Source organism: Zalophus californianus, chromosome 10 (genome assembly GCF_009762305.2).
Source record: "Zalophus californianus isolate mZalCal1 chromosome 10, mZalCal1.pri.v2, whole genome shotgun sequence".
Classification (NCBI taxonomy): domain Eukaryota; kingdom Metazoa; phylum Chordata; class Mammalia; order Carnivora; family Otariidae; genus Zalophus; species Zalophus californianus.
In genome coordinates, this window is record NC_045604.1 from 59,521,645 (window position 1) to 59,546,647 (window position 25,003).

The 25,003-nt window shown below is 43.9% G+C and overlaps 1 protein-coding gene across 5 annotated transcripts in view; it reads left to right on the forward strand.

The window, feature by feature from the left end:
- The window catches only part of ILDR2 (immunoglobulin like domain containing receptor 2), a 61,223-nt gene that overhangs the window by 3,558 nt on the left and 32,662 nt on the right, over nt 1–25,003 (forward strand). For 2 of the 5 annotated variants that reach the window (XM_027610912.2, XM_027610914.2), the window contains exons 2-5: nt 1,215–1,431; nt 4,668–4,969; nt 12,361–12,693; nt 13,589–13,708. In XM_027610912.2, the coding sequence (XP_027466713.1) occupies nt 12,363–12,693; nt 13,589–13,708 (451 nt within the window). In that variant the 5' untranslated portion in view covers nt 1,215–1,431; nt 4,668–4,969; nt 12,361–12,362. The remainder of the gene's footprint in view (nt 1–1,214; nt 1,432–4,667; nt 4,970–12,360; nt 12,694–13,588; nt 13,709–25,003) is intronic. The other 3 variants (XR_003522983.2, XM_027610911.2, XM_027610913.2) reach the window with 2 other exon arrangements.

Sequence of the window (25,003 nt, forward strand, 5' to 3'; positions counted from 1 at the left end):
ATAAGGGAGCTCTGCACCAAGTGCTGTAGGGTGCTTCACGGTGGCTCCTAATCCAGCCTGCGGGGGGAAGGAGGTATCCGGGGGTGGTTGTTACCTGGTCCGGTTTGCATTGCGGTAGATGCATGGTGACTGTGTGCCGAGAGGCTTGGATGCGGAGAGTTCAAGCGTTAATATGAGCCCTGGAGAAGGGAGAGCCGCTTTCAGAGACTGCTGACACCTCAACCTCTACTGTCCCAGTCCCTGTCCTGCATACCTTTTCAATTTCTCTCCCTCTTCTGTTCTTCTTTCCTCTGCAGAAGAGACCTTGTTCTTACCAGAGCATCTTCTTTCAGCACTCTATCACAGCCCTCCCCACTCCCCTCCTTCTCTCAGCCGGATGCTTCTCTCTGGACCAGAAGAGAGGGCTTGTCTCAGTATCACTCTTTAGATTTTAGACTCACATGATTCTGCTGGTTGGCTAGTTTCTACAGACTTGGAATTACTACTAGCAGCAGTCTTAGTGCAATACTGTGCTTGTAGTCTTAGTGCAAGTACTTAGTGCTCAGTGCAGTGTTCATAGTGTTAGTACCGGGACTTGGTCGGTGGAAGGAGCCCTGACCTAGGAGTTAAGGATTGGGTTCTAGTCCTACTTGCTCCATAGACTGACTGTGTAACCATGGGATCTGGGTCTCATAATCTGTTGAATGAGATGACTTCTGAAGTCACTTTCAGCTCTAAGATTCTGTGGTTTAGAATCTTTTCTCCATTTAATTTTGATGAGTTGGAAGTCACAACTAAAGAGTGACAGGTCCAGTCTTCCTTTTATAATTCACCCAGTGAAAAGCCCTTTTTTTTTTTTCAGCCTTTCCCTGATCCTTAATGATTGGAATGAAAGACACCAGCTGGGGAGGGAGAGCTGTTGTTAGGATTTTCAGAGGAACAGATGGAATAGCACTCAGGGCTTGGTGGATAGGAGAGGGTCCACTCTGAATGATGAAATGTGGTCATACTGGGGACCGGTAAAGGATGGCAAGCACTTTGGACCAGGTGGGATGAATCCCACTATAGCCACCATGGCCCCAGGATGTCCCTTCTAGTCTCAACTCACCTTTCACTCCTTCCAACATTTTAGCTTTTATGCCTCCTTTTTCCCCAGTCAAGAATATAAAAAGAGGTATGATGTGGTTGTTGTTCTTGCTTATTTATATGCTATAATGCTTTTCTTTATGTTAAAGGACTTTCATCTACATTATGCCTTTTGATCATTCTAAGCAAGAATGGCTGCTACTACCTCCTTCTACGTAAGAAGACAAAGGCTCAGAGAGAATACATAACTTGTCCAAGTCCATGGCATCCTATTGATTAAAAGAATAAGAAACAGTGTCGCTGACTTAACATGACTTGGTTGTGTCAAGGGCCAGAATCCAAGGGAAACATTCTTTTCTGCTTACGGTGGGTCAAAGTAGAACTCTTGATTTAAGTGAACATACATGGTGTTCTGCTATGGGGCACTGGGTAGTGAGGCTCAGAATTCATAGATCTCAGGGAAATGTTGCAGGGAAAAGTGAGAAAAAAATAGCATTTAGATTTTCCAATTAAATTCTAAGATCTAAAGGAAAGGTGCACATGAGAAGTGAGGCACAGGAGAGCAGAGGATGTGACCCAGTGACAACAGATACTGCTGGCATCTCAGAGCCCATCTGGGACCAGGGGCTGGTGCTGTGCACCCAGGAGCCACACAGGATGTAGCTGTGGTATACGTATGCTTAGCAGTTTGGTCTTCAAGATAGCTTTTGGCTCTCTGAAAATGAAAGAAGGCATTTTGGATGACTAGTCTTCTTTATGGGCCAAGAAACAAAGAAGAACCCAGAAGAACCTGCTGCTTCCCCTGTTCTGCAGTGTCCACAGTCCTGCAGGAAGTGGTGCTCTGCATTAGGATTAGAACCCTCCATTCAGCTGGGATCCTGCATCATCACTCCTCACATGCCCTTGGCTCATTGGGAGGCAGACTCAGAGGCAGTGCAGGGAGAGGGATTAGATTCAAACTGACCTGGATTTGAATATTAGCGTAATATTTTACCCTATTTTCTTTGGCTTTTTAAAAATGGGAAACCAATTTACCTTACAGGGTTGTTGTGATAATTAAAGTGGAATTATGTAAAACTCCTAGCACAATGTTTGGTACACAGTAGGCCCTCAGTACTAACTGTGAGCCCCAAATAGGTGTATTAGTCAGCATTTTGATACAGCAATGAGCAACCTCCACATCTCAACATTTAGTTCTTGCTCATATTACAGGGGAGCTGAAGTCAGCTGCGAGTCAGCTGTGAATTGACTAGAATTGGTAGACCTGGCTCAGTTCCAAATGTTTTCTTATTCTGAGACCCAGGATGAAGGATCAGCCACTGTCTGGGCATGCTTTTGTTGTGGCAGAGGGCTCAAGAGGGCAGCGGGAGGGCCTAGAGTGACCAGAGCCAAAGCATGCACATGCCTTTTAAGCTTCTGCTTGGACATGTCTTATGGCATGCATGTCATGCAGAAAAGCCCAGGGTTTTTGGAGTGGTAAGTGCACTCTGCCTATAGGGAACAAGGCAAGAGTCTGGAGGGAAAACTAATTGGGAACAACCAATATGATCTATTAACTAGGTTAAATCATTCAACAAATGTGTCGAGTACTTACTATGTAGCAGTCTTTAAAAGGCTGCAGGGGAGAGTTTGTTGTTAATGACAGAGACGGATAGCTAAATAGGAAATTCTCAGGCAAATGCAATGTCCTTCTCCGGGGTGCCATGACTGCAATAAGAGCAAGAAGAAACTTCTGGAGGAAGTGATCGCTGAGCAAGTTTGGAGGGATACGTAGGAATTGCTGGGGGGAAAGTGGGATGGAAGAAGGGGAATTTACAGAGGGAACAGCATGTGCAAAAGCCAAGAATCAGGGAGGATGTGATTTCTGAAAATTACAAATATTTTAGTATGATTGGGGAATGAAAGAGAGCGGCCCTCTCTGAAAGGGGGCCAGTTGTCCCTTGTGCTCCTCAAGTGGCTGGAAGGAGTCTTTAAAAGGGTCAGAGCAAAGGTGTGCCATGACCAGATGTGCATTTTGGAAATCTCATTTGGACCACTGTGTGGAGAGTGGGTTAGAGGTGGGCAGACTTGCAGCAGAGACTATCCAGGAGGCTCCTGTGGAAAGAGAGACAAGGCATAGCGAGAGCCCAAAGTCACAGGGTGCAGTGGGGATGGGAGAGGTGGGCCGAGTGACTGGAGATGGAGCGAGTGGTGGTGGCATGGTTGGATGTGCAGATTGAAGGGGCAGGAGTGTCAAAGATACCTTCAGGTTTGTGGCTTGGGATTGCTGGGGATGGCATTTATGGGCATGAACTAATACAGGAGGAGGAACATGTAAGGGAGGGAGATAAAGGTTTAATATTTTGCATTTAACTAAAGGACAGTCTAAGTTGCTGTAACAAAGAGAATCTAAAATGCAGTAAGTCACACAAAATAATTTCTTTCTCTCTCCTCTAACAATCCAGACCTCCTGGTGGTGAGTCTACCATTCCCAACATGCGGCTGCCAAGACTGCTCCCATGAGAGCCATTCTCAGCCCATTGGAGCAAGGAAAGCAGAGGGCCAGGGCATGCAGCTTGTGATGCACCTTTAGGAAGGTGGCCTAGAAGTTGTACATGTCACTTCTCCTCACGTACCTTCATCCTGAATATATGGTCACAACTAGCTACAGAGAAGCTAGGAAATGCAGTACTTAGTTGGGTTGGCTGGCTGTATTAAGACCTGAGAAGTTCCTTTCCTAATGGAAGGGGACAGTTAGTGTCTCCTTCTATAGAGTGACACATTGGAGGTGCCTGTGTAACGTCTGCACGGAGGGTGAGGTTATGTATTTGGGTCTGGAGCTCAGGTGAGAGATCTAAACTGGAAACACAGGTAACAAGGTGGTAGAGGTTGATCAGAACTTTCTTATGGGAGTTTCCTCTGTCCAAAGAGCTGGTCCATCCCAGAAAGCTAACCCACCCAATGAACCAGGACAGTTTCCAAAGTACATCTGCCTTGCAGGATAGGGACTGACCTCTTTTAGTGCAGCTTTGGTCCCATTGGAACAGTAGGTAGGCCAGCTAGGCATTACTCATGAGCTCATTTCAGATCTCTGGAAGACATGGCAAATCAGACAGAAAAGAGATATGCTTTTGGCTTTTATCTGCACAGTGGCAGCTGAGAATGGGAAAGCATGGCTCAGCTGGACACACAGGACATATGCTTAATGAATGGCAAGCTCAGTGTGCAAGAGTACCAGAGTTATGGGTAGCAAATAATAACTAGGCCATGAGCAAAGCCTACTTGGGCAAGGGCAGCACTGGTGTTTACCATAGCTATTGCTGCCTTTGGGGACTATTGGGGAGAAAATATACAAGAATGTTGTCATATTTAAAAAAAAATCTCCAGATGATACATCTTGTCACCCTAACCGTAAAATGGATCGAGCAATCAGGTGTCATGATAGCAATCAAGAGAAGTTTATCCTGGCCATTTTAGGTAGGAAAGGAACTTGCTGGAAGGCAGCTGATTAACTTACAGAGCCAGTGGGAAAGCTGGATAATCAGGCTTAGGTATTAGGCAAATACCAAGGGAATGGCTACGATTCTGTGTAAAGTCTTTTTATTTTATTTTTTTTAACCCAGGTATATCAGGGAGACGAACGGTTCCTATTTTTTTAGGGGGGAAAAGATCCAGTCTGCATTCTCTTTACCTTTAAACCTGGAGCCTGCAGGGCAACATTTCTCCAAATACTTTGCTTCCATCCTGACAATGCTACTGGGGGATGGACAGGCTTTATTTCCTCATCTAGACTACGGACCAAACCCAGAGGAGATGTGTGGATACTTCATATTCATCTCCTACATTTAGAAAACCTGCCCATCAGTTGTCCCTAAGCAGTGTCTTCAGAAACTGGGACAATATGTTAAAAGTGTGAAGACAAAAGGTAAATTTCTTAAAGATCATCTAACTTGAAGGCAGGAAAAGGAAGATTTGTATTGTCATCCTGAATGAAGAGAAACCTTAGGAATCTGAAGGCCAAGATACACTGGGAAACATGCATTCTGAGGTCAAAATCCCACTTCTGGGACTTCAAGACTTAAAAGATGGATGAGCTGTATACAAAATTTTAAAGATGCCTATCTTTACAACAATGATTTTCCATGACCTTCAACACTAATCTTTGTTTCTATAAAATGGGGCTGTGCAGGGTGCCTGGGTGGCTCAAGTCAGTTAAACATCTGCCTTTCGGCTCAGGTCATGATCTCAGGGTCCTGGGATCGAGTCCCACATCCGTCTCCCTGCTCAGCGGGGAGCCTGCTTCTCTCTCTGTCCTTGCCCCTCCTCCTTGCTTGTGTGTGCTCTCTCTCTCAAATAAATAAATAAAATATTTAAAATAAAATAAAATGGGGCTGTGCTTATAGGTCTCCCTCTCAAAGATGCTGGCAGGCAGGAATAGCTTACCAATTGAGTAGTGGGGAAAAGGAACTTGCTTTGGGAAAAAAAATGAAATTGCTAAAATAAGAACAGCTTTGCTTTAGATACTGCTTTTGTTATTCTTGCAAGAACACAGTTCCTTGTGTATAGAATCCTTTTCTTTTACATGAGAATTGGGGCAGGACCTTATTTTGCCGCATGAAGGGAGGCATTGTCTGCGCTTGGAGCTGATCTTCCTTGGCCTAGTGACTAGCTGAGTTGGGGGCTACTCTGTGAGCTGTCACTCATCGCTACTTTCAGGCAGCTTTTCTAGTTATTCATCAGAATCCATTCTCTGCACTGGGAATAACCTGCTAAGAAAGGTCATTCAGACTCAGTCCTTCATTTACTCTTTCATTCTTCGATTCATTCCACATTGTGTGAACTTCACCCATATTCTGTGGCTTTGCTCTATACTGGGGATCCGAGTCAACCAAATCCTGCTCCCTGCCCTCAGGGACCTTAGAGTTAGAAATTACGTTTGTATTGAATTTCTCAAGATCCGGGACTGGTCTTCCAATTGATTTTTCCCAGAACTTAACATAGTGTTTTAAAATATGTTTTTGATTGAATTTGAATTAGATAGTCAAGGGCAGTTTCTCTGTTCATCAGGGGCACAGTAAAAACTACAGGAATGGTCTGGGAGTCTGAGAATGAGGATTCCCTCCTCTGCAAATGCACAAGAGAACATAATCTCCAGTCCTCACACATGACCTTCAATATGCCGTCTGGTGCAGCTTTCAGTCAGGAGTCCTAATTTTTATGGGTGCCGTCTCTACAGGATGATCCCTTACCTTGCGTTGCTTCTTTTTCTGTCTTTTGCTCTCTTCCCTAACCATTTCTCTCCAGTGTTCTACAATACTTGCTTTCGTTTGTAGGATGAAACACAGATTCTTTCCTCGCCTCTGTAAATCTCTTTAGAAGAGCACCGACACAGAAGTCCCTTACAGTGTCACCAGTGCCTGGACTCAAGAGTCCCAGCCTTGCAGGACCCACACTCAGTGCTTCTCTCTCTCTGGCTGCCAGGGCGTCCTTCAGTTACATGCTCTTGTGTTTCTCCAGGTGAAAGGAGTAACAGATTGATAGTTAAAGAATGAAAACGATTTTCATATGTCCGGGGTGTGCTTGGGGGCCAAATCACAGGGAAGACCTTATATGCCATGTCTAGGCATTTGGGTCTTATCTTGGAAGCAATGGGGAAATCAGTGGAGGCCTTAAAGCACGGGATGGACATGATTAGATATGTTAAAAAAAATTCTAGATAAAAAGTGTGGAGAATATATTGGGCTGGAAGTACAGAGGCTGCTTAGGAGGCTATTGTAAGACTGAGGAGGTAATGAAGGCCTATGTAAAGTTATGGTTAAGAGCTTAGCAGCCAGTCAGCCTGTGTTCATGCCTGAACATACATTCTCTGAGATTCAGGTTCTTCACCTATAAAATGAGTATGATAATAATACCTACTTTATGGAATTTTTTGAAAAATTCCTTAAGATAAGATTCATTAAGATTCATGAATAATGCTTAACGCAATTTCTGACACATAGCAAGCATTTCATAATTAATATCTAGTAGAAGGAATAGAAACCTAATGTAAGGAAGTGGCAGTGGAAATAAGGAAGGGTCAAATTTGGGAGATGTTGAGATCTAGTGACCAACCAAATGTATTCGGGGACAGAGAGGAAATCATCAAAGCTATGATTTCGATCTGAGGTGATAGGATGGGGCTATACTGGCGAAGGAGCTAGAGGGGGGTGGGAAGGATTGCTTTATAAGCAAGGAGCGGGGGAAAAGAGATCATGACTGGGGTTAGACATGTCGAATTCGAAGTATCTGTTGAAACATGCAGATGAGGCTTCAGAGAGTTGAGGACCTGAGACATAATGGTAGTTGGAACTACGGGAAGGAATAAGATTTCTTAGATCAAATGCACAGATGAACACCACAAAGAGGCTGAACATTTTTGTTTACCTGGCATACAAAAATATTCTTATTAGCCTATATACACCCCGGCATAAGAAGTACTAGGCTTTGGCGTCTGACAAGTGGTGAAATAGGAAAAACTCTGTAGGAAGTAGAATCAATGCTCAGGACCCTAACCTCACCCTAGGGCAGATCTCTTGGAAATGGGAACCAGAGGGAGGGTGTTCCCAGGCCAGATCTCAGTGTGCATGTGGGCTTGTCCCTCTTAGTTTTCACCCCAATTATGCACGATCTCTGAGGGGCCTGATCTGGAGGTAGGAATGGAGGTCCCATGAGAGGTATTTTTTGAAGTGGGGTGGTTAGCCACATCAGTTTCAGATTTGGTTCAGTCATGTGTAAGGGATATAGAAAACAATACCAAATCATCTGGAGAAGGGGCTGGTATCATGGCCCAGGCAAGCAGGCTGGAGCTCAGTCCCAGTTAGGCAAATGGTTTGCGAATCAGGAGGAAACAGTCCAAGATAAACACAGGTTAAGGGAAAGAGATGCTGCTTAGTGGGTTTAAGGAATCCAAGCCCTCACCTGGAATTCAGGGTTAGGGCCAGAAGAGCAATTCTAGATCCCACCCTCCAATGGGAATGGGGTTCCTAATAGGCATGGTCAGGGCAGGCTCAAGAATTGGGTGGCATTCATCCTACAGTGTGAAGTTTATAGAGCTAAAGCAGAGACTGGAATTTTCAGCTTTCTAACTCTTCACTCTTATTTTCCTTAAAGGTCCAATAAAATGGCATTTCCTTGAAATTTCCAGTCCTGTCCTCTCCAGTTGTCTAACTCTATCCTTAGGTTGGAGTCCCAAGGTTCCCATTATACCTGCACATATGCACACATGGTTACCCTCCATTTTCTGATTTCCAGGAGGTACATACGGGTTTGTGCCGTGATGGGCACACCCAGGCACCGCCACTAGTGAACTTATAATTACCTATCCTAGCATTCCTGTGCAATTTTGCCCATTCTGCACTATACACATTCAGCATCTCCCATCTTGATATTTGTGCTCACCTAGCTCTAGGTTCATAGCTTCACAGAAGTCAACAGACTGTTCTTGACAGTAGCAGCAACAGCTATATTTATTGAGTGTTTACCATGTACCATATTATCCTAAGTGCTTAGGTTAAAATTTCATTTAACCCTCGGTCAGCTCTGTAAGGTAGTTACAATTATTATGTACCAGTGAGGAAATATTTACTGGTGAGGAAACTGAAATTCACGAGTTGAGAAATTTACCTTAGGTCATGCAGCTAGGAAGTAGTAAAGCTTGGATTCTAATTTAGGACTAACTCCAAAACCCATGCCGTTAACTATCACGTTATAAAAAGGCAGATGTTTCTGACACTGTATTCCTTACTCTTTGGAGCATGAATTTATATTGTATGTCATGGAATAAGCTGAGAACCAACTAATCTCTATTAATAATTAGGAGAGTCCAAGGGCGCCTGGGTGGCTCAGTCAATTAAGCGTTCAACTCTTGATTTTAGCTCAGGTCATTATCTCAGGGTTGTGAGATCCAGCCCCATGTTGGGTTCCATGCTGGGTGTGGAGCCTGCTTGAGATTCTCTCTTTCCCTCTCCCTCTGCCCCTCCCCTCCCTTAAAAAAAATTAAGGGAATCCAATGGCTTGGTCAAGTGGCTAATCTCATTAACAGAGAACAGAGCTGGGAAGGAGGTTATTCTTAGTAATCACCTAAGGAACAAAACCCCACACTTAACTCTCTGTCAAAAAACAAACAAACAAACAAACAAACAAACAAAACCCTGACGAAACAAAACAAACAGAAAACAACACTTTTATTTAGCACCTGCCTCCTTCGCTGGTTTTATTTATCCTACAAAGGCTAGGAAATGTGATTTCCCAGGTAGAGCCTGAATAGGTAGCAGAGAAGAAAGGTGGCGTGGTCAAGTACCAAGGCATCGTACTGGGAACAATGCCTGTGGTTGGTTATCCAGCCTCAACCACTGCTAATTGAAGTCCTTTCACCTCTGCCCCTTTTTTGTTACCTGGAAAATTGGAGTGTGAATAAGGATTTGGGGAAGAATTACAAAGTTAAGAATTAATGCAATAGAGGGCACCCGGGTGGCTCAGTTGGTTAAGCGACTGCCTTCGGCTCAGGTCATGATCCTGGAGTCCCGGAATCGAGTCCCACATCGGGCTCTCTGCTCAGCAGGGAGTCTGCTTCTCCCTCTGACCCTCTTCCCTCTCGTGCTCTCTATCTCTCATTCTCTCTCTCAAATAAATAAGTAAAATCTTTAAAAAAAAGAAATATTAAAAAAAAGAATTAATGCAATAGAATTTAAGGAGAAACTGTAAAGAAATTTCTTTTCCCAGTCCAGCTCTGTGAGTTAGGGAGCAGTGGAATTAGCACATCAATATTTGGGGGGTGGTGGAAGGAAACAATGGAGCCTGGAAACTGAGGTTCTTCCGTGAGCTTCCAGAGAGGACTTATTTGCCCCTTGATGGGGCTGATCTACATATTCTGGCTGTAACCAAACCTATTGGTGGTGAATGTTCATGGAGATTCAGGAGCCTAAGTTTGGGAGGTGAGGGAAAAGGCAGGAAATGGGAGGGAGGATTAGTCAAGAGTACTGGGCATGGTCACAGTGCTCTGCTCTAGAATCTCCTCCCCGCAAGTTGTTTGTTAACAACCCTGTGAACAAGGATTATGAGGCTCATTTTGTAAGTGAGGGCTGCTTAAGAGCCCTCAGTGAGGCCTCATTGCTAGTCGGTGGCCAGATGGGATTCAAAGCCCCGTCTATGTGATTTCAATGCCATTTTACTATACCGTGCTATTTATGACACATTTAACTGGTTTTCTCTACAAAATCCTAGAAATTCCCATAGTAATAGTCATTCATTTGTGCATGCATTCCATCATTTATTCTATAGTGCTTGGTAGGTTCAAAACACTAAGATTTGGTAAATCTCAAATACTCGCACTTCCTCATTCCACAGAATGCAGAAACTGTTTTCTCCCCTGAAGAATTAGAACCTGGTTTCTCATAATGGAGAGACACTGGTCTGGAAATCAGAAGACATGAGCACAAATGCGGTATTTTGCCCTTGTCGAGGGTGCTTCCATAGGAGGCATTCATAAATAAATGTATGTTTGAACCGTAAGAGTGAGTGTGATGCATAGTGTCATTTTGAACCCTGGCCGTAATAAAGGATGGAAGGTGCTCCATGGAAACTAGTCCTTCCTTGTGTGTCTCAAGTCCACTGTAATTCTAGGGTGAAACTTTCTGTCTCAAGCTTCCTGAAGTTGACTTGGCAGGCCCCTGGATTTAATTCAGAACCTCTTTATTGTGTCTTTCAATTCATATTCCTTTTTTCTGCCTCTCATCATCATTCTGTTTCTGCTTCTAATGTCAGATCAAGCTAGAAACTCTTGCCTCTCCCATTCACCTGAGAAAGTTAAGTTCCCTTTGCTCGGAATTTCTAGATCTCACCATTGAGTTAATAGAGACCTTTTGCCTCTCAAACACTCCCGTGGTCTGCTATTCACTGCAATTTCCCTTTCTTGGACACCAGGCCTCGGGTTGGATCTTTTCACCACTTACACTTCTCATCTGCTTTCTAGCGGTTTTTTTCCTCACTTTTTTCTGATTACCCTTCAAAGCTTTTGAACTTAGTCTACTGCTTTTGATCTGAAAATCTTCATTTCTCTTAAAGCTTTCGTTTTTCCCTTCATCTCTGTCCCCTTTGCTTGGTTATCAGCTGGAAGGGAGGTCACTTCCTCCTGAAGTCATACTTCCCAGCTTCATGGTCTTTATTTATCAAATATTTGTTGAGTACTTCTGGGCTTCACAAGCTGGGACAGCAAGATAAGACATGTTTCTTACCTGACAAGTCTGCTAGGGGTGACAGGCATGAAAAGAAATACTTGCAAAGTAATTATAAGAAATGTCTAGAAGAGGATGCCGAGGTTCTGATGGCACAAAGGAGGAAGTGACTAATAAATTGAGGGTCAGAGAAGGCCTACAGAAAGCCTTTAACCTGGGCTTTGAGAGGTGGAAAAGAGTTTCCCAAGGAAAGAAGTGAGGAAAAGGCATTCCAGAAACCAGGAGTGTCATGTGCAAAGGCCTAGAGGTGTGAGGTAGCAAGTCCCACTTGGGGAAACTGTTACTTGTTTGGTTATTCTTGGTGCTCACATAGAGGTGCCACCAGAAGTGAGGCTGAGGAGGTAAGAGGGACTACATGATGGGGCACCTTCCATGCCTTTCCAGGAACTTTGGGTTCTATCCTGAAGGCCATGGAGGTTGAGGGAAGGGTTTTAAGAAGGAGAGCCATAGCAATCGGATTTAGAAAGATCATCTGAATTATATAGCAAGGAGAATGGATAGCATATGGGCAACTGTAGGTGGGGAGAACAGACAAGAGATTATTGCAATATAAGCAAGAAATGAAGAGGGTACCAACAAATGCAATGGTAGTGAGGTCAAAGAGGAGGGAAGATATTAAAGATGTTAAGAGGTCAAGTGGAGGGGCGCCAGGGTGGCTCAGTCAGTTAAGCGTCTGACTTCGGCTCAGGTCATGATCTCGGGGGATTGAGCCCCAGATCAGGCTCCCTTTTCAGTGGGGAGTCTGCTTCTCCCTCTCCCTCTCCCCTTCCCCTGCTTGTGCTCACACTCTCTCTTTCTCTCTCTCAAATAAATAAAAACTTAGAGAGAGAGAGATCAAGTGGATATGGCATAGTGACTGAGTGGATGTTGGGAGTGAAGGCAGGTTTCTGGGCAACACGACCAGATGGATGTGGATGCCATTAACAGTGATGGAGAAAGTGGGAAGGGACAGGTGAGGGAGGTGAGGTGGAGAGGTATGACTGTGTGGTGTGAGGTGAGGTCCAGAATGTGCATACCATTTGGATATATTCATTCTGTTTTGCAGCCATGGCTGATGGCCTTCAAGTCACGGTGCTTGACAAGAAGAAGGTGGCCATGCTCTTTCAGCCCACTGTGCTTCGCTGCCACTTCTCCACGTCCTCCCATCAGCCTGCAGTCGTGCAGTGGAAGTTCAAATCCTACTGCCAGGATCGCATGGGGGAGTCCTTGGGCATGTCCTCTCCCCGGGCCCAGTCGCTCAGCAAAAGAAACCTGGAATGGGACCCCTACTTGGATTGTTTAGACAGCAGAAGGACTGTTCGAGTGGTAGCTTCAAAACAGGGCTCAACCGTCACCCTGGGAGATTTCTACAGGGGCAGAGAGATCACGATTGTGCATGGTAACGGTATCTTTGCTTTGAATCCAGGAATAGAAGGGAGATTCGTTCCGCTGTCCCACATGCGAGGGGATGTCAGCCTCTCCGCCTTGCAACCCCTCAAGATTTTGATTTTATGGAAATGGAAGCTTCAAGAAGTCTAGCAAATTACTTAAGGGGACAGTGAGGGGAGAAAGGGCGAAGGGTGTAATATCTAGAACAGACACTGAGATGAGCTTTGGAAATGGTCTTTCTCAAACCTGACCTCTAGTCTGAGGAGCTTGTTATCAGAACTGAAGAGAAATAGATTCTAGCCAAAGAATGTCCTCAAATGCACCTTGACATCAGCCTCTATGGCCCTTTCCCAAAGAAGTTCCTCTGCTGGGAGAAGGGATGTAAACATACACATTACAGAACCAGGTAGATGCCTTGGCCCAAGCCGCAGGTGGTTCTGTATCAGTTCTACCCTTTCTTCTGCTCCCTAAGGTATTAGACAAGAAAAGGGCCTACGAGTCTGACCTGATCTATTTGACCATTTGCATTTTGAAGAACTCCTGTGAAGCCAGCTCATTTCCAGGAGTCCAGAGTAATTCTGGAATGTATCTGGCTTTCGGGGGCTTCTGCAGACCTGGTTAGTTGAAAGCAGTCTTCTATTCCCAAAACTGGACCAGAACTAGACCCACTTTCTGGGGACGGCCTAAGTCTTTCACCTTAGGGATGCTAGTGTTTGTTATTGGGTTTTTGTTTGTGTATTTGTTCATTTGAAATAGAGCAAACATCTTGTCAACCACCATCTAGGTGGAAAAGTAGAACACGGCAGCCATTCCTTCTGGAAGGGCCCCTCTCTCACTTTCCATTGTCCAGTGTTTTCCTTTCAGGGGGAAGTTTTAGGAATGGGCACTTCTTTTTATGAAAACAGATGCAGATCTTCAAATCGGAAAACTCATGTGGGGAGACAGCGGACTCTATTACTGTATCATCACTACCCCTGATGACCTGGAGGGCAAAAATGAGGACTTGGCAGAGCTGCTGGTGTTGGGTAAGTAAAAACCATCAGCAGCATTTATATCTTAGACTGCTTGCACTGTTCCCTCCCCTCACTTTTCCCTGAGCATTCCAGCAGCTTGCATACGCAGGCTTTATTTCTTGTGCACAAACTGGTTTTAGAATATGCTCTTTATGAGCCGTAGCCCTATTTATTGTATCTTGTTTCTTGGAGGCCCTTTTTGGCACTGTCCTGATGTCTCTTCTGCTTTCTCAGCATTGTTTTTTTCCCTCCTTTCCACTTGTGTACCTTTAACCCCGATTTCTCTCTGCTCTTTGCTTTACTTACCTTTTTTTGTGTGCTAAGTGTTGAAGAAAATGCCAGACGCTTTGAAGCAGAGTAGAGACACCTGAGAGATAAGAATTCATTGGTGAGTGGGGATCTCCTAAGATGTTAGGAATCTTTTTCCATTCAGTTACCTACACTTAAGATGATCATGAGGAAGGGTGGCTGTAAATTGGAGAGTTTAACAATAAAATGTGCCTGATGGAAAGAGCTATTGGAGAGTCTGCTAGGGTTTAATTGGAAGGCAATGCCTTGAAACCCAAAAGTGTCTGAGTCATTCTCAAAGCAAATATAACTAATCCTTACTAATATTAATTTCTTCATAAAGGAAAATTCATTATTTTCGTCTATTTGTCCTCTTTTGTGGATTGGAGGAATGTCAGTGGAAATGACCTTGTATGATACTGCAAATTGAGCACATATTTCATGTTCTATAAATGTTGGTTGTACAAGAAAATTAGAATAAAAATACAGAAATTAAGAAAAGAAACTACATTAATTGTAGGAGGAAAGGTAAATACTTGAGGCCATTTTTTAGATGAAATGACATTTTTTTGTCGTTTCCAAGAAGCCAGGTGATAACACTTTGGAGGAATGTTTAATGGTGCTTTCTTTTAAAGGCAAATGAGGTTGAAGGTTAATTTTACCCTATGTGGGAAACTCAGGGCCCAGGGAGAAAGTGGAATCAGCTATTTGGGATTTTGAGTTTTACTCTATTATGACTGTGTGCTTTTGGCAAGTCAACTGTTCTGCTGCCTTATTTTTATGGTTTATAGAATGGATAAAGGTGATTATTAATAATTAACCCTTTAATTAGTAATAATTAACCCTTATTAGAGGGTTGACTTAATTCAAATACATATTCCTTGGGTCTAACATTTAAAGCCTAGCTGCTGTGATTTGTAGAAAAATGGGAAGTATGACAGATATACAAAAGGAGGTGGAAAAAAAAACCAAAAAAGGCTTATACTGACATTGTGACAGAATGCAGGGAAATCAGATTTGGGATCTGCTGTGATTCTGTAAACCAGAAGGGAATAAAAAGATAAATTTCTGCCCAATCACACAACTCTAATGGCCAAGCTTGAAGGAACAAGTGGCTCATTGAGCCTGCAATTAGCTAATTGCGGACACAATTATTTGGCCAGTATAGCCATTTGCAGAGAGGTAATTGCCTGTGCAGGAAAAGGAGGCCAGGTAAAAACCACTTGAAATAATTTGTTCCCAATTCTGCGAAGTATAAGAAGAGCATTCCCCTGGATCAAAACATATAGTCATTTGGGGGAAGATACTGTCCTTAGGACAAAGAGAGGTGGGTGAAAGAAAGGCTCAGATGAACATGGTCACCAATGATGGGAGAAAAGATGAACAGAAATCAGTGTCACTCCGAAAAGAATGGTGAAGGATAACTGGGGAGGCTGCAAATCAACTCATCCTAGTAGAAGCAGCATCTCTGTGAGATAAGCAGGTACATGCTAGAGGTCTGGGGAGGAGAAACACATCATTCCGCTGTGTTCCACATTAATTAGAAATATTCAGAGTAGGATATATTTGCCATGTAAACTTTTTAGGGGAACACTAGTTGTGTTACTTATTTAAAGAAGTTAGTTTGAAATCTCCGAGAATTTTCTGGACACAGGAAGCACTGTATTTACTTCCCAGATGAAAATTCTGAGTCTTCTTTGTCTTGACACCCTTTATAGAATGTTTCAAAATATTGTCACAGTTTTTAAAATTCTAATTAGTTGGTTGTTATATCCTACAGGCCTAATTGTTAGGTATTCCTTTTATGTGAGACCAAGAGAACAACCTGATATCTGAGGTCAGTCTCAAGGAGATGAAGACCTCAGGGGGCATATAACTGGGTCCAACAGTTTGCTAATTGCAACCTCCATGAGCCACCGATTCAGTCATTGAATTTTACATTAGGAATGGTTGGAGGAGCTGGGAAGGTTTGATCTAGTGAAGGAGGGCTTGGGAAAGGTAGTATGGGAAGTATCTCCAGTTGAAATTGTACAGAAGAGGGACTGTGGCTGGGTAGAACTAGAACCAGGAGTAGAGGTTACGAGGGGCAGGAGTCCATCTCTGTATGAAGAAATAACTGTTAACAATTGGAGACATCTGAAGATGGAATAAGCGTTCTCAGGAGTAGTGATTTCTTTGTCCCAGGAGGGTGGAAAAATCTTAGGAGTTGTTATAAATGAGACATGTATGTATAGGAAAAGATGTTTAGGTTACTTTTGAGCTTCATTTCAATTTTAAAATTTTCAGATTGAAAAATTTGGATGAACATGAGGGATGTGACTACCTTGACAAACAAGAGAATGACCTCCCAGGACTTTAGTCCTCATGAGAGAAATAGAATGGGTTACAAGAATGTACAGGGTGATGCTCATTCACAAGGAAGCCAGAGAGAATAGACTGTGGTCTTTTGCTGTAGGTCAGGGTTAAAGGACTAATCCCACAAGAATAAAAAGAAACTATTGATGGTGGCTGGAAGGAGATGAGCGTAGCTCTTCTTGGAGATGATCACGAAGTGGGGAGCAGAAAACTGGTTGGAATTTCAGCTGGCCAATTAGTAAGGAAAGGCGAGTTAAAGGGATAACTTAGAGGCAAAGTTAAGAATTTATTTTTTTCCATCATACTCACAAAGGTGAAGATGGAAAAAGTTGACAGAATAAGATTGTGAAGTCTCTTACATGTCGGACTAAGAAATTTGGACTTCGTCCTGAAGACTTTGGGGAGCCAGTAAAGAAATACGAACAGAGGAATGAAGTGAGATCTCAGGGTCAAAACAATAATTAGCAGCAGGGTAGACAATGCCAAAGGAATGCTAGAACAGAGGGATGGGCTATGCGGCTGCTGCAGCAGCATGGGTGAAAGCCTATGAGATTCTGAAACCAGAGCAGTGGATTGAGAAGCGACAACACAGAAACATTTCTGAGATGGAAGTGATGGATCCTGGTGACTAATGTAAAAAAAGAAACGAGAGAGAGGGATGAGTCAAAAGGACACCATGATTTCTAGCTAGCTGGGTAGCCAGCTGTTCCATCAACTAAGAGAGCATACAGGTTGGAGAGGCAGGAGAATGACTTTGGTTCTTGGCATGTTGAGTATGGGAGGTCTGAGGGACCCCAAAGTAGGGATGTCCTGCTGACAACTAGAAATGTAGGTCTGGAACCCAAGCAGATGGTCCAGTGCTACGGAGAAGCCTCCAATGTTGTGGGAGAAATCAAGACAAGTACATATGCAGTACCAGTGTTACCACTCACATGAAGTAAACTAGAATATAAGACTGATAGGTTCTGTCCTGGCCCTTTCCATTTTATATAATCTTCCTGGGTGACTCAGCTATCCTTTCATGGCTCTATCACTCAGTGCTCTTCCGAGTAAAGGACTAGTGCTCATTTGTCTTTAGATCTGTAATGCCTAGCAGAGTGGCTAATGTAAAGGGGCTGGTGTGAATGTTTTTTTAAATGATAAATGGGTAGAATCTGTAACTAATATTTTATGCCTCTTAAATGTTAGTGCTAAATATGTATTTGTTGACTTATAAAGGGTCGGTACAATAAATGTCTACAGTCTCAAGTGAGATGATGTGGTTTAATCTCACTGGTCATAATTCTTTATCTGGCTATTTAAATTATTACTGATGATAGGTCCGTCAAGGACTGTGCTTGGAAGAGACAGGATTGGACTCTGGCTAACTTCCTCAGGAAAATAGTTTGTTGGAAGGGTATCATAATTGAAAGGAAGCCTGGAAAGTCAGTCTCTAAAAAGGATAGTATGCTAGGGTAACACTTGTTAGCTTCTGTAAACCCCCCCCCCAAATCTCAGTGACTTACTACAGTAGAAATCTTTTTTTAATAATATTTAGTGTCTTAACCATTTTATTTATTTTATTATTCTTTTCTTTCTAAAGATTTTATTCGTTTATTTGAGAGAGAGAGACACAGCGAGAGAGGGAACACAAGCAGGGGGAGTGGGAGAGGGAGAAGCAGGCTTCCTGCGGAGCAGGGAGCCCGATGCGGGGCTCGATCCCAGGACCCCGGGATCATGACCTGAGCCGAAGGCAGACGCCTAACGGCTGAGCCACCCAGGTGCCCCACTACAGTAGAAATCTGTTACTTCCTCTTGTCCTGGTCAGATATGGGTTAGGAGGCTCACCTGGGTAGCTCCCTTCCACGTGGCGGAGTAGGGCTCTAAGCTTCTCCATTGTTCGGCTCAGCTGTACTGGAAACATTTGCTCACAGCTGCTCAGAAAGGGAGAGTGAGAAAGGTCATGTGGGACTTTTTTAGAGGCCAGGTCTGGCAATGACGTGGGTCACTTCTGCTGTTATTTTGTATTTCCCCAGGAAAAAAGTAGAAATGTTCTGATGAACACAGCACAGTCCTTGCTGTGCCAGAGATGCTCTAGGGTCTATGTAGCAAGAATTAATATCTTTAGGACTCCATAGCCAGAAAAAAAAATCATTTTAACTGTTTTTTTTTGTTTTGTTTTCTTCATTTTTGCACTCAAGAATTAGTCTCAGGAGAGTCCCAATTGTCTCAGTTTGGACAGGTGTCCACTGCTTAGCCTTGGGAGGTCAAGAGCTCTTGGTGGCTAGCCCACCAAGATGTGGAGAAGAATCATTTTCCCAAAGTAAATTGGGGCACTCTTACAAAAAAAGGAAGAATGGATGTGAGATGTAAAAAAAAGAAAAAGGCAATAAATGTCCACCAAAGTGATACCTTACTATGCCTGCTATTCATTAAGTACTCTGATAATAATTAGTAGTTCACAGATTTTTTCTATAAGTACCATGTAAGGTAGAGCAGGCATTATTTTCCTCATCTTCCAAATGAAGAAATTAATGTTCAGGTTTTATAACAATTACCCCTGTAAAAAACAAAACAAACAAACAAAAAACAAAACAGTGATGATGATCAAACCCAAATGTCTTCATTCCTAGCGATACCACATGACCTGTCTATATTAAGAAGCTATAGAATGCTCTTCTGCATAAGCCTTATTTATTTATTTATTTGTTTGTTTGTTTGTTTGTTTGTTTGTTTAGAGTGTGATCACAAGTGAAGAGGGGTGGGGGAGGAGGGGCAGAGGGAAAGGGAGAGAGAAAATCTTAAGCAGGCTTCTTGCTCAGCCAAGAACCTGATGTGGGGCTTGATCTCACGATCCTGAGATCATGACCTGAGTTGAAATCAAGAGTCAGAAGCTTAACCTACTGAGCCACCCAGGTGCCCCATAAGCCATGTTTTAAAAATTGTGGTTGCTGCTTGAGGTCATGGGTAATAATTTTTACTTGTCCCTGATTTGCTTTAGTATTTCACTTTATTTCTTAGGGAAACTGCCTGTAACCATTGACCTAGGCCCTTACTTCAAAGGCATAGTTGTTTTTGCCTGGATTGCATACCTCCCCCACTGAGCATGACCCCACCCTCCTTTTCCCAGACATCTGAACCATCTACAAATCACTGTGGATGCTTCTTTCGGAGGTTTCAGAAATATCTGAAGACAAGTGATTCAGAGAAATGGGAAGACAACCGCTGATTCAACATTAAACACAAAAACTATACTGAACATTCTTTAATCTCTTTTTGATGATTCAGAAGGTAAAGTCATACCGAAGTTGGAAATACACTTGGTGTTTTGGGTGCTTTGAGATGACTGTGACAAGTACCTTAGAAACATTTAGACATTTGGGATCATAGAGCCATACCCTCAGACAGAAGAAGGGAGTGTCCAGAAATCTGCCACCCTGAGATAAGATGTTGGTTGAAGATCTGTGGCAAGGACAGGATGTTTATAACCTGGAACCATGCCACTGTTTGGATAGGAGGAAAGTTCCCTTGGGCAGCTCCAGCTGGCAGGAAAAGGACTTCACCGTTCAGGAAGGCTCAAGCAGAGAAGTTATTATTTTAAAATCTAAAAGCAGCTCGCCTTTTTCTTCTTTCCATGCGCAATATGAGGGCCTGACCCCTTCTTTCTGATGTCCCGTATGGTAGCTTGTTTTTTAAGGGCCTTCAAGTAGAAAAATGAGGGAAAGGGCCCAAGTGGAAACATGGCTGGGTGAACGCTCCTGATTCTGGACTGAGAATAGAGTAAGAGGACATGACCCGAGGGTGTTTAGATTAAAGCTAAGGAAGGCTTTCCTAATGGTAAATAACAATTTTTAGAAATTATGGTTGGTGGGGGAAATTATAGAAACTTCCTCTCTGATGAGCTTTCAATATGGAACAGGTTCTCTTTTCTAAGATACTAGGATACCCAAGATAGCTTTCAGAGTCCTTTCTATGATTTTGAGTTTATTTAGAAGACCCACAGATTGCAGAATTAATTCTCTATCTAGGGTGATGCCTAAAATACTGCTGTTTATTTTACTTTAATATTGTTTGTTTTAGAAAAAAATGATGCATATGTATTGCGAACATTTCAAACAGAACAGAAATGTACAAAAGAAGAAAATATCTCCTAAAATCTCGCCATCCAGAGCCAATGACTGTATTCTTCATAAGTCTTGCACTTGCAAGGGCTAGACACTTAACCTGGCTTAGGGAAATTTTTTGGCTTAGGTAACTGATAAGTCTAGGTTCAAGCATGTCTGAGTCCCAGCATTCAGATTATATTTTAAAGAATCTCTGTCTCCTCTGTGTTAGCTTAGTTCTCAGGCAGGCTCCCCATTTGGGGCAAAGATAGCCCCCAGCAGTTCTAGACTTCCATGGTCTTGAACGCCTTCCATCACCTAGGACAAAGTGCCTTTCTCTGTAGTTTCAGCAAAAGTCCTGTTGTTGGGGGCTGGCTGTGCTTTGGGAAAGGAGCATTAAGTATACCAACAGCCCCAGTTGAACGGTACGAATTGAAGGGAAGAAGGAAAAGGAGTAGCTTCCTAAAGGGAAATTGGGCAGGTTGTTTCCAAATGAAGAAGGCAGGCAAAAACAAACACTGTTAATATTTTGTGGAATTCATCCATTTGTGTTTCTTTATAGGCCAAATGCAATGCTATTCCAGGAAGCCAGAAAGAGGTTTGCTCCCAGCAGGTCCTTGTGAGTAGGCGCTAAGTTGGGATTGATTTTTCCCTTTGATGGCGATGCCACAGAGATACCTTTGTTTTCCTGTTGTGCTTCTGTTTTCCCTTCGATCTCCTCCTGTGATTTACCCAGAGGTACTGAGGCAAGGGGTGGAGGAACAGACATACATGGATTTTTATAAAATCAAGTTATTCACAACACTGTGCCTGACATTGTTATTGTGGTCTAAAATACACCTTTCAGCTTGTTAGTATTAAGGAGCCATGAAGAACGCAATCAGAAATCAGGGAATTCTTGGGAGGGCATATCTCAGAACTGGCCATTGATTTTAGGGATTTTTGACAGGTGCCTGTTTCTGAGGCTGAGCAGAAATGCTCTAGCACTCACCCCTTGTCAATGCTGCCTCAATCTGAATCCCATTGCACTCCCACCCCCGTGACATTAGTTCTGGCTGTTAAGAGAGGCTACTCGTTGCCAAGGCTCCTTCCCCTCCTTCTCTTCCTCTTTGTCTTTGCCAGCCCCAGCCCGGTGCTGCTAACCAAGGAGATTTGCCGATTAAAAGGGCTTCAGCTCCCAGAGTTCCCATGGCAACAGCCTCCTTGGAGGTCTTTGTTGCTTGCTAAAACTTTGATCTCTCAGAGTGGCTACTGCTGTTTCTCTCCAAGATTTACAAACAGAAGAAGAGGGAAAAAGAATGGGGGAGAAGAAAGAAAAAGTTTACTCCTGGCAAGAAAGGAGAGAAGGAATTAATTACAGAGCCACACTCTCGCCATAAATCTGGGGTTTACTACTTTGGAACATCTTTGGATTTGGGCTGTACCCATATTTTCATTTGTAGACTCAATAATACCTCAGATATCTTGGCCCCATGTGAAAGACCTTAACTAGACTTGATTCCACTAGGAGGGCGGAGCCATTCTTTCTGTCTTCAGTAGACACCTGTGCCTTCACATTTCCAGAAAAGCCGAGATCACCATGCTGGCTCCCATGCAAGGAGAGAGAGAGAACTAATTAGGAGTGAGCTGTTTAGGCTTCAGCCCCATTGCCTTTTCTCCCAGTCCTCTCTCCTCGTCCTGGCCTGCTCTGCCCTGAGCTTACCTAGATGCCTCTGTTTGGAAGAACTAGAAAGTTAGCCAGGCATCAACCAGAATGTGATTCTGGTTAATGAGTGTCAGTGACAACCATTCTACTGTGTAAGCAGTGGAGTGGGGGTTGTGGTGCTCTAAAGACTTGGGATCATGCCTTTTAGTCTTTGCAAGGAGTCTCCTGTTGCCTTCAGACCTCTCTACTGCATAATTGCAACCTCGCGCTTTGATGGGCACCATGATAGAGTCAGTTTTGGTTCAAGTATGATTTACATTTAAATTTTGATTTATATTTAACTCATCTTTTTTGCATGCTATGTCCCTAGCACAGTGAAGATACAAAATAAATAAATGACACTATCTTGTCTTTTGGTAAAGGTAAATATTATATTTCTGAAGCAATTAGAGAATACAAGAAAAGATTAAGACTGTATTTGATATTAAATATCTAGGCTATTGGTTCTCAAGAAGGGGCTATTTTGCCCCCCCCAGGAGACATTTGGCAATGTCTAGAAACATTTTTGGTTGTCACAACTTGTGGGGTGCTGTAGGGGCCAAGGAGGCTGCTAAACGTTCTACGATGTACAGGACAGCCCTCCTGCACCCAACAAAGAATTATCTGGCCCCAAGTGTCAATAGTGCCAGTGTTGCAAAACCCAGATCTTGACCAAAGGTCCATCTGGATACTGGACAAGGTCTTCTGTGAAGAGCATGGGCTTTGGGGTCAGATATCCCTGGACCCGGTGCAGCAATATAACCTAGGGTAAGTCGATGTTGACGAGCCTCGGTTTCATTATCTGTAAAAGTGGGGAAGGCGTAATAAAGGTTACATGGAAGACTATTGTGAGGATTAAATGGCACATAATAAGAACTCCCACCAGTTCCCATGCCCCACATTTCATTGCTAGTGTGTCATCCTTAATGTGAGGGAACCCTCTCTAGGGAATTCTGGGTTCTGGTACTCCTGCTAGAGAGCCGATTTCCCTTTCGCCTGTTCCATAGGCAGAGGCTTTAATGAGCCATCTGTGAATTGGCAATCCTATTACTACTAGATTCACGTTTTCTCAATGACATCTGTGTGGTGCCTTGCCAGTGGTGACCCTAATCAGCCCTGTGGGACTCTTCTTGCTAGTGGATTTCAGGACATCCTGTCCCAGCATGCAATGTTTTGGTTACTATATTTTGGCTGCTGGTGGAAGTCCCCATTTCTCAGTGGATGGCCTTCGTTAATTACAGGGTGTTTGGTGCCTAAATACAAGGATTACATCACACAGGCTATTTGATGAAGTCTGGAGGGGTTTGGGGAACACCTGACTTGGATTGGGATCTGGATGGCCCGGGAAAGACTTTAGATAGGGTGACTTTGTAATTTATTGTCCGAACCAGGATACTTGGGAATGAAAAGGGAAAACTTTTAATAATTTCTGTCAAGACAACAGGCCTAAACTTGTCCTGTCCAGACAAACTGGTGTGATGGTCACCCTATAAACATGACCACCTTGAAGGTTCTCCTTTGGTTTGAAGAGAACAGAACATCCGGAGAAGCAGGGTAGGGGGGCAAATTAGTGTCAGTTCATTCCTTCACCTGCTGAACTCTTGCTGCTAGCTGCTATTTTATTCCTGGAGACCTAGGGATGTGCACATCTCCATTCACTTACTAGAAACAAGCAGAGGTGCCCAGCAAAGAGATGGGGGGGGGTTGCCTTAATGATCGTTCCCTGAAAATTTTGCACCAAGATGTCAGGAGGGTGAAGGCTGTCCATTTAGCTCTTCACGACCCTGGGTTGTTAAGAGAACAAACGAGGTCTTGAAGGCGCTCTTTGCCTTCCCTAATCCCCAGCCACCCAGTCCCGCGCCTCGCTGCACCAGCTCTCCCCTCCACCCCCCTGCTCCCTCCCAGCCTTCATCCCGCCTCACTATTTTTGCTTCACTTGTTGCTCATCACTGTGGGAGGAAACTCGGCCTTCAATTAGCGCGCATTCCTGAAGCCTGCGGTTGCCGTGGTTACCCGGGCGCGAGCTGGAGCAGCTGGGTCAGCCCGCCAGCTTCATTGTAGTCTCTGGGCCTGGGCGCGGGAGGGACGGGCCCGCAGAGGGGAGGAACCGGGGGCCGCGGGAGAGTGGGTGTCACCGAGAAATCGGCTCAGCCCTGGAAAGAAAGAATTGCGGCCCTTGAAAGCTGGTCAGGAAACAGTCATTCCATTTTTCTCCACAGCCAGCTGCCGCCATTCAAGTGTGCACGTTCGCGTTCCCACGCGAGCGGTGCCCCGACTTTGGTCTGGGAAATGCCCCCTGGTGGAAGCCCCTCACACGGAGAGGGGCTGGCCGGGGAGGAGAGGGCAGGGACTCTGACGGTCCGAGGACCTACAAGCAGTGTCCCCCTCCGTGGCTGCCTCCGACCACCAGGGCTTTTTGGGTTAAGTAGCCATTCTTGGTATCTTTGTGTTTCAGTTGCCCGTGCCAGTCGGTTGGATGGAGCGCGGTGAGCTCAGGAAATCACACTGGGCACCGAGGAAGTCCCATTTCTTCCTTCCATTAAATCCCACCTTCCTCCATGCCATTTTGGAGTCAAATCTAGCTGTCTTCTGCATTTCATCTCAGGCCAAGTTGTACATGTTCTATGACTAATAATACTTGGCGTCTATTCTCTCACTGGGGGCAAGGAGTTGGTTCACTACAGCACTTTGCAAAGGCAGAGTACTTTGCAGTCATTTCTGTTACTGTTTATTAGTTTGTAGCAGCATGGTGAATGTCTTTGAATTAGCTCATACTGTGTTATGATGTATTCAGTAATCATTTTCTGGTCACAACTTTAAAAGCTGCTAAAAATTTCAACCATCTCTAACATTTCGTACATCCAAAAATTATACTTTAATTATATAAGTAGAGCAATA